This window comes from Melanostigma gelatinosum (assembly GCF_949748355.1).
Source record: "Melanostigma gelatinosum genome assembly, chromosome: 4".
Classification (NCBI taxonomy): Eukaryota; Metazoa; Chordata; class Actinopteri; order Perciformes; family Zoarcidae; genus Melanostigma; species Melanostigma gelatinosum.
In genome coordinates, this window is record NC_136637.1 from 11,135,132 (window position 1) to 11,145,277 (window position 10,146).

The window sequence follows — 10,146 nt, forward strand, 5'->3', positions numbered from 1 at the left end:
TTGCAAACATGCCAAGCAGCACTGAACACAAAGTGCAGCTGAGTTGATGGCTATTAGTTTTGAAGTCCGTAGGTTTCTTCCTCCGAGGACCATAAATTCATTTGAAAAAGTTTTACATTTTTTATTTTTCAACCAAATAGTTGAGATAATTCACTCACAATCCAAAGTGTTTAGGTGTTGGTGACACTACATTAAAGTCAGGGGAACAAAGTTATTTGGATTCATCCTCTGGGAGCCATGAATGTCTGGCCAAAATGTTGTGCCAATTCATAAATATCAAAATGTTCCACAGGGTAAGTCAAACTTCGACCTTCTGGTGGTGAAAAGAAAACGATTAAAGTCCTTAGGATTCATCCTCTAGTCTAGGGATCATAAATGTCTGAATAAAATTTCATGTCAACATTTTGTCTGACACCTAAATAAGAAAAAGAAATCATAAAAGTCTAAACCCGGATTTGACATCAACAGTTAGAAAAAGGTTTATTGACAACACTGTTGTTGACGACGAGATGAAATGACGAGAAGAGACAGCTTGAATTGACGTTGCAACCAGCGGGGAGTCTTTTAATTCGAACAAGCCAACATTAACAAGTTCAACACATCCTCATACAATTCCAATAAAATCCCACGTATTACTTTTCACAGATTACTTTTATCGTCAAACTTTACCCCCCTTACATCACTTTCCACCAATCAAACAAGCGGTTGAACCACAAACAGAGCACATCTGATTTCTTCACTATGTCACGCTCTCCTGACTTCGTTTGAGTCAGGACAACCTTTTGGCAGAACACAACCTTCGTTTACAGGAAATGTTTGGATACAAATAGGGGTGATCGATTACAATGTGTCTGGTGCTTTAATCTCTTCATGTTTTTATGAAACTCAGTGTGTTCAACACAACAAATTATATAAACTGTTTACTTGTGAATTCAAATATGTTTGAAGTTATATGAAGATGATTTTCTTCAACACTGTAAGAGATAAACCCTCCTGCTTTCACATACTGGCATGCTTAGGTAAAGAAAAGTCACTGGCAAAATTCAACTTACATGAACATTAAACAAATATTTTCCTCTGAAGTCAATTATTCTGCAAGTCTCCTTTCATCCAACATTATAAAAAAAAGACATGTTAAAAAAATGAAATAGTTCTAACAAGAAAAGTGTTCGTCCAGTCTTTATTTTACAATTGTGTGCTGTGAGGCAGTTAAACCCTCATTTAAATCCATTTTAAGGAGAGTCCGTCTTCACATCGAAGACCAAACCATTCCTGTATATCAGTATGGCGATCTCGTTGTCCACTTGTTCGAGATCAGTCATTTCTCCTTCTCTGGAGCTCCTCAGTGCCTCATCACTGGTTCCTCCTGACATCCTTGAATCAACCCCGTCGTCCACGTCCTCGTCAGTGCCTTCATCCCACTCTCCCGTGAGGACAGTGGTCTCCTCTGCGTCCTCAGGGACAGACTTGTCCTCTGGATGCTTGTGCAGCGTCAGCTTGTGCACCTCCTCCTTTCCCTCCAGAAACTCCTGTTGTGGGTCACATTAGCACAAACCAGTAAGATTCAAGATTCCAGACTTCACTATCATATGCATAGAGAATAAACAGCACTGTTCTAGTCAATTATTAGCTTGCTGTCCTGTTTGATTGCCATATGTTGTATAAAAATCTTTACTCAAAGTAAAACAAAAACAGAAGGAAAATAACTACAACATGGTTTTCACAGTGCAATGGGAGCGAGTCATTCCCAAACAGTTAACACATTGAATTACTGGAAAATAAACTGTCTGATGAAATGATCAGTGTTCTGCATTCTGGTCAGTTTGTGGTTCTCTCACTTCATCTTCCTACTGTTCACTGAACAGTGTTCAGGGACTTTCCTCCATTTAATCAACTTCCCTGGAAAATAAATGTCTCCACACCCAACACACTGTGTTCAGATGCCATCGGACTATAGTTGTTTTCTGTGTTTTGGTTTTAGCGCCTTTGCCCATCTACACACCTGCTCTGAATCAGTCTCGTTAGTGCTTCCCAGCCTAATCGCCTCACCTGGGCTTCTCTGCGCTTCATTCTCTTGTCAAATAAGTTTGGTTTCTCTGTTCAGTTTTTTCTTTCCATCCTTGATTCTGTTTATGAGATGTTCCGTTGTGTCTTGCCTGCTCTGATGGCTTTATGGCACAGAATAGTAAGACATGGTCGAACACAACCTTTATAAACACTGTTTGTTTGCAAGTTTTGGAGATATCGGCCGTAGAGCTGTCTGCCTTCTCTCCAATATAATGGGACTAGATGGCACTCGGCTTGTGGGGCTCAAAGTGCCTCAGAATACATTCATGTATATGAAACTGTTCATTACAAGATCTGTGGATTATCATGAATCACCAGGTCATGATTTCTGGAAAAATAGTTTTTTTAAATTCGATTTCAGGGTGAACTGACGAGCTGTGGTTGAAGTCAAAGAAAATATTTGTACTCTTACTCAAAATGAGAGTGCAAGTCATTATTTATAAGGTTAATCCCCAACAGTTTCCCACAGGCACCTGTGACTCTTCAGAAAGCTTTTACAGTGCACAAAATGACTAAATATCAGCTGTCAGGGTTTTATAAAGAGCAAAGACTGCACATGTTTAGCTGCTGAAAATCCCCTGTAAATATCAGTCTCTTACCTGACTCTTTGGTTGATAAGGGATTAAATCTGGAATCACGGGTGTCGGCACAGGAGGGAAGATGTTGTTTTCGATTCTAAGTGTAGATAAAACAAAACTCAAATAAACCAAATTCCCGAAAGCTGCCATGTATGGCATTTATTCAGTAAAACTGAGCAGGCATTGAATAAAAGCAGCACATAGACTGGCCTAATGTTCACCAATTTAAATCATCAGAATACTTTGAAAGATACAATGATCACAGAAACAGTTGTACATACCTTTTAAAGATAGCCAGAACACGAGTACTTCACCACAGCATTAGTGACTTAGCTTTCAGTCCTCATGCATACTTTGTTTGGTTTATCAATACTTTAATCTTAAACTGTAGAATATTTACAGTAGGGGTCACCTACCTCTTCAAGATGCAGGTGCACATTATTGTGAGGAGAAAGAACAGAAACAGCAAGCCCAGACTCCACCACACTAATAAAAAGAAAATATTTGTTCACAACCACATGGCGAAAAACTGCACTATTGTCAATTTATTTCCAAAATAAACCAACTACAAAGCTGATTTACGATACCATTCACAGGCTTCTCGGGGAATGTGATGATGGTTACTGTGGCTTCAGGTCCTTCTCCCACACGTGTAACTCCAACTAGGCTGATGTTGTATTTCGTTCCCGGTGTCAAGTTTTCCAGACGGTGTTTTAGCAGAGAGGCTGATATGTTTCGGCGCTCTGACAAAATGAGACGTTGGAAAAACTTAAATTTGCGTAGTGTTGTCATCATACATGTTCAAAGAAGGTTTAATTGTCTCACACGTTCAAAAGCTGGTGAAATATTGTGCCATTGCAATTATACATTTGTTTTCTTTCATTCAGCTCTACACAACTTTTGCCTTTGCAACAAGCTGCAGATGAGGAAAAGAAAAGTGACTTCTCACCTTTCAGCTCCTCCTGTGAGCTGACTTTGAGGATGTAGTGTGTGAGGAAACCTTGCAGGTCCACAGAGGGAATCCCTTTCCAAGACAAGTCAGCACTGTGTGTATCACTAGAAGCAATAAAGTCCTGAGGTTCTGTGCGTGGAACTGAAGAGAGAAAGAAAAAAGTAGATTCAAAACAACCACAGTACGTTTCTCATTCTCAGTCAGATAAAGTACCTACATATACATATAGAAGAAAGGTCCTAATCAGTTCCACACATGAGGGATGAGAAGTGCATATTTTAAATTGGAAATGAAATAAGATCTCATTAAAGGCCAATACAGAACAGTGGTATTGATGCATCTCCTACAGTATAAATACACGTGTACACAAAATATATTAATGTTTAATGTTAGCTGGGTAGAACAAGACTTCAATGACAATGCCAACATGCTAACGGTTAGCAATGTTTCAACATGTTCTCATCCAAACTCGTTACATGCCAACGCTTTGTCAAACCCTTTGGTTCCAGTTTCTAACGCACTGGGTAGCCCAGCGCACGGTCGCAGTAAACACGTGGTTAACACTGTAAATTCACACAAAAACACTTGCTTAGTATGGAAAACACAAATAGAAAACAAAAATAAATTGAACTTCAAATGAACTCAACATGTTTGGGACATGAACGCTGGTTTCAAACACCAGCCTCCTGCTTGAAAGTCCTTTGTTTGTAGAATCAGTTTTGGTTTTTTCGGTACTATACTAAGTCATAACACTGCTGGGACATTTTCTCTGAGCGTCTAATAATGGCAGTGATTTAAATTGTTACTTGAAAGCCCTGTGCGTCTCAAACAGTCGCTAAAAGGTGCCTTGTGGTATCAGACACGTTGTATGTGACACACTGACAGTATTTGACCAAAGGGATGGAGCAACCGACTGTCAATGTGTTCTGTTGTTTCACTTGAAGTGCTTGTTGCAGCACTTCCAGCTAGCAGACTAAGTTTAGTATCTGATAATTGTGGCGCCCCTGTGCGTCTTAGTGTATTGGAATAAAGACACTTACCTCCCTCTTTTTGATAAAAGAGGCACATTTTAACTGTCTTTGGATTCCGACCGCCTTCACATCTGTGTTCAAAGTAAAGGTAGCGAACATAGTCTTTTATTTCTGAAACAGAAACAGATTCATAGTTTGTCTTGCACAGAAAATATTTTTGATGTAAATGTGTCACAACACTATCTTCACCATGGCGGTATAACAAAGAAAATAACAATGAAAGTAATGTTACGCTTTGGTGTACTGTATATTGTATACTAGCATCTTTTGTACTGATTTGTTGAATCCACTATGTGTAGGATTTGACCACGCTTTCATGCTGGCTAGTTTTTTGTTTCATCTTCTTCTCCATTGCCACCTGTAGAGCCGATTAAAAGCACTTTAGATGAAACATACTCATTTTCATCTGCTTCTTCTCTTTCATCTTTGCCGTGAAGGTGATCACATTTTCTGGCCTTGAATCTCCATCTTGAAGCTCGTACAACTCAAGGCAAGTTTTATTTAATTTTCCATCCAGTAACGTCTTGTCACAAACTGCCGGGGGAACAACAGCCTTTTAGGTTGACTGAAGGTTAAATGCACAGGATATTTGACACACACACACACACACACACACACACACACACACACACACACACACACACACACACACACACACACACGCACACACACACACACACTTTGGCCTACTTTTTAAATCTGCAGCAGGTTCGGCCGGTACTTGAATGATTGCTGATGGAGAACGCCCCGCTGAGTTTGTGGCGATTACAGTGATGTTGACGGCAGATAACGAGACAGTAGTAGTGTGTTCACACGTTTTGATGAGATGTCCTTTTTTCTTGCAAGGACATCCATTCATTGTGTCTGTCAGGTTGTAACTCACTCCTGTGAATGCAGCTGCATGTGGCATCGACTGAACAGCGGAAGAGACAAACACAGCAAACTGAGTGCTACAGTCCAAGAAGGAAACACAAAGCGGTAGAAACAACGTTATAACACACACTGTTGGTCCCATTGACTTTTCAAAGTTGTATCATCCTCATTGTTGTTATTGTTAGTAGTAGAATTTGTTTGTAAATGTGATTGTAGTAGCCCTAGTAGCACTGTATTAAAGGGGTAATTGTTATTTCTGCTGTGATAAACCTGCAGGTACCATGACAATGTTTGGGAAAAGAAGTAAAACGTTTCATGCTCATGATGTAATTCTGTTCAAAACTTGTGTGTGAATATGTCACATATAAACACAATCCGCCAATCAGACACTATGGATTATGTTACTTACACTTTCTTTGAATTTTTTAAACATAAAGTAAATTTTGTCTTCCTTTGGCCAACTGCCTGTTTAACAGAAACATACATTCGTCATTTGTATTGCTCATTAATCACAAAAGCAATTCAGTTCTCTGCAGTATAAAAAGTTTAACAGTAAACATTTTGAACATCAGAAATTTACAGTTATACATACAGTAGAGACTGTAATACAAAAACTATATTGTCCTATTTGGGACCACATTATTGAACAATATGGGATGAAGTGTGTGAACATTTTGGTGTAGTTTCCCCGTCACTGTCTTACCTTCCACGTTAGCGTCACCTTTCGACTCCCATTTAAAAGCCTTGTCATAATGGTGACTTCAGGTTTTTGCTCAAGCGCTGCAGTAAAAACACAAGACATTACTGAGCTGTTTACTGTATGTTGGGTAATACTATAATATAGTTTGAGCCTACAGCAGAAAAAACAAAAGTCAATAAATCTTAAAGTTGCATCTGTTCAGATGTTAACAACTCTTAAAAGTAGGAAAGACAGGATGCAAGTGGTTAGGACTCATATTTATATATACAGTATATATATATACACAGTATATATATCATATTTGAGTTTGGATTTTAGATATCCTGTGTGTATTATACCAAACACTACAGGTTATAGTTTGTGATTTGTAAAGCCACAAATACTTTTAGGACACTGGATTTATTAAAGTCCAAAGTGCTTACGAATAAACTATAAAATCTATGACTTCACCTGCAGGAACAGTCACAACTGGAGACCAGTCGCTCCACAGTGGGGTGCGGGCCCGAGTGGACCGATGTCTGATTTGAACCTGGTAAACTGAATCCTTCAACAGATTACCAACAATAGCATGGTCTGTTTGAATAAAAAGAAAAAAGAGAGACATTTCATCAATTTGATATTCAACATTTTTTGTTATTTTCTCCTATATTTATTGTTAAGTTTTTCCTATTGTCAACAAATCCCATGAAAAGACCAAAGCCAACAATTAATTAAACCGGTTAACAACTATTTCCAAAGTCTGATAGATTACATCTTATCCTTCTGTGGCATAGTGCTCCATTGTTGTCTAAAAACGATTTAAAACAGATCAGTGAACTTAATTGTTGGACTGGTTCATTACAATGAACTGGGGCACTGCAGTTTCACCGGCCTGTTTTACCCTGTCTGAGAATTAGCAGAACTAACATGTCTAAAAACTTCATCAGACGTCATTAAAGTAAACACTGAATGAGAATTTACAGTAGAGTGCTAAAACCACTGGTATGATCCTTCAGTGTACCTCAGCTTTAGATCCACAGGAACCAATATGAAACAAGGGTGAATAAACTTTTCATTCAAAAGACTTGAATTCCAAAAAGAGACTACTCACACATTGAAGGTTTCCTGGTGGTAGTTGTTGTTCTCTGTAGCTGCAATATGGATAAAAGGTTATGTCAGATATGTCAGACATGTCAAAACTTCAGATACATTACATTTGGTAAGAACATCTGCCTCACTTTTCCCCATGATTCTGTCGGGTGTTCGTTGCGTCTGAATCGGATCTCGGCAAAAGCTGGATGCATCTCTGCAGCTATCCATGTCAAGTTGAGGTTGTTTTTCGACCAGGACATGGAAATATTTTGTGGTGCTTCATACTTAACTGCTGAGAAAATAAAAATATGTATTCCATTGATTTACTACATATACTTCAGCACTTTATACACAGTAAACTTCTCCCAGTTGTATGTGTTTTTAAATAAGAGGAGCAGTACCTATGTCACGGAGTACCACAGAACTCCTGTTCGACATGCAGCTCGAGTTTCCTGCTCGAGCTTCCACCCAAACATGATAAGCACGATTTTTGATCGGGAGCAATTCTTCAATGATGTCACGCGTCTTCTCCAAGCTCTCGCACTTTGTTTTACTGCAAGTAAACATTTAGAGCTAGCTTTGAGTGCATTGAGAATGGCAGGAACACATGTCTTCAGCATTAGACTGAAGGTGTTTATTAACCCCTTTACATCCAATTCTGCCCATTTGTTTCCCTTAAGTTGCTTTAAGATTGTTAAAAACACCCTGGCTTTGTCCAAAGGTAACAAAATCCACCTACCAGCATCTCTAAAGCGCACAAATAAATATGTGATATCTCATCTGTCATCTCCGCCATGGAGAATCATGCGGTTTTGTGTGTGCCTGCGTCCGTATGAGTGTGTGCGTGCGTCCGTAAGTGAGTGAGTGTGCGCCTCGGTGTCTGTCCACAGCTAATCTCGCATTCTGCGGCAGCAAACTGCACAATAATGTACCACTTGTGGTTGTGCTGACTAACACTTACTCAAAACACCTTTTACAGCTTTTTTTATCGAACCATTGACTACGTTTAAATGCACCAAATATTCCAAATGCTCCCAAAACCAGAATAATATCGGCATATCCCGCATGTCTTAATTGAAAATGCCCATTTTGGAATAAGGCCGAATTCACAATATCCAAACGGAATATGATGTTACATGAACCTCATCAAATTTGGAATATTGTCATGTCCGTAATAATAGTGGAATATACTATATACCTTGGTAGTTTAATCCGTAGTTTGTTGCAGATTTTGTTACCTTTTAATGGAGCCAAGCCAGCTGTTTCCCCTAAGATAAGATAAGATAAGCATCTCTTGTCGGAGAGGTGTGATGTTTTTTAACTGTGTGTAATATTTGTTACATCCATACGCAGACACAAAATCACCATGGACAAGTTGTTGTTTGAGTAGATGTCACCATTTTAAAATATTGCAGCTCAAACACAAAACAATACTCACTTAAAGTAAATCCAAAACGTCACATTTCTCTCAGTCGTATTCATGCTCCATTCACAAGTGTAAAAAGAGTAGTCAGCGGTTCTTTTGAAGCACTCGGGACTGGAAGGAGCCTCACATGCTGACCCTTAGGAGTGATACATTTCAAATGATCTTGTTTATACATTTTTAACATTGATCATATTGAGTCTAGAAATTAAGAAAGACTTTTTTTAGCATCAAACACAAAGCAGAAATATGAAAGGCTTCAGTTTTCTTATTTAATTTATAAATTTGAAGGAACCGTTTTTAAAATGGGATCTGATTATTACTTACACTTTGGCAATATTGTCTTTGTCACACTTGTATTGTCTTTGTTTGTTAAACAAATGCCAATAAAGCATATTAAGTGTGAGAGGTTTGGTGTTTGGTCCATATTTTCTGTTACATATTTTGATATTAATTAATTAATATCTATTAAATGACGCTACAGTCCATCAGTCCAAGCACTGAACCTGTCTGTCTCCTTGTACTGAGCGAACGTATAAGCTCAAAATTTAGAAAACAAACATCCTATTTCTGATAAAGAAATGTGTGAAATATCAGTTAAGATGAAACTATGAAGGCTGGCACTCAAATACGCGGCTGCACAGAGCAGTGCGGTGCGGCTGCAAATGGAAAACACATGATGCTGATAAGCTCACCAACATTTTGTGGCTGATGTTCAACTTTTACTGAAAGAGAATTGCCACTTTCATATGTGTGATTGTGTGAAAAGTGTTTTGATACTATCAGATAGAGGTTAACAGTAAAAGTTATCATCGGGTAACTTAAATGAAGTACGTAAAGAAAAGATAGAGGGTATTTATTTACCTTTGCTGACCGTTATAAGGAACATAAACACAACAATGTATTCACGAAGTGATCTCCAGCATTTCAATGTTTCCATGAGGTGTAGAGGACAGTCTCGAAGGCTCATTCTTCAGCGTGTGAGAGTCCATACATTCAACCTGCCTTCATGTAACTCACTTGTCTTTCTCAGAAATGTCAGAAAAGTTCCATGTCTCAGTTTATATGAACTGCAGCAAAAACCACAAGTGTCAGGGGCGGGGGGAGTTTTGTGTTTGACACCAGACAGACACAACAGCCATTGTGAAAGTGATGACTCTTTGAAGTAATTTTGCTGATTTCTTCTCTTTTTTTTAAGTTTATTTCTAGACTTCCTGTCAAAGACAAACTGGAGGAGACTCCAGTAGCAGCATTTTTATTTTTTTGGCATTGTACCTTTCTGCAAACCACGTTGAATCCCTGTGTTTCTGAACGAAAAATACTTTTCACATCAACGTTTCTGTATACATACGTGTCTATCAACATTATAGTGCTTTAACCACACTTGGTGCTTTTGCTGTTTCAAAACTGCAATCTCAATTAGGTAAGTAACCCAAGGTTAGCATTACTTT

The 10,146-nt window shown here is 38.5% G+C and overlaps 1 protein-coding gene across 1 annotated transcript; it reads right to left on the bottom strand.

Annotated features, from left to right (window-relative positions):
- Nucleotides 1-574: 574 nt before the first annotated feature.
- il12rb1 (interleukin 12 receptor subunit beta 1) lies at nucleotides 575-9,685 on the bottom strand. The gene is made up of 15 exons (XM_079266622.1): nucleotides 9,560-9,685; nucleotides 8,711-8,834; nucleotides 7,674-7,825; nucleotides 7,419-7,564; nucleotides 7,292-7,331; nucleotides 6,652-6,774; nucleotides 6,205-6,281; nucleotides 5,319-5,541; nucleotides 5,025-5,162; nucleotides 4,638-4,739; nucleotides 3,595-3,738; nucleotides 3,233-3,388; nucleotides 3,062-3,131; nucleotides 2,667-2,742; nucleotides 575-1,529 (listed from the first exon to the last, which is right to left on the bottom strand). The coding sequence occupies exons 1-15, from the start codon at nucleotides 9,663-9,665 to the stop codon at nucleotides 1,233-1,235; spliced, it is 1,974 nt and encodes a 657-aa protein (XP_079122748.1). The 5' UTR covers nucleotides 9,666-9,685; the 3' UTR covers nucleotides 575-1,232.
- Nucleotides 9,686-10,146: the final 461 nt, after the last annotated feature.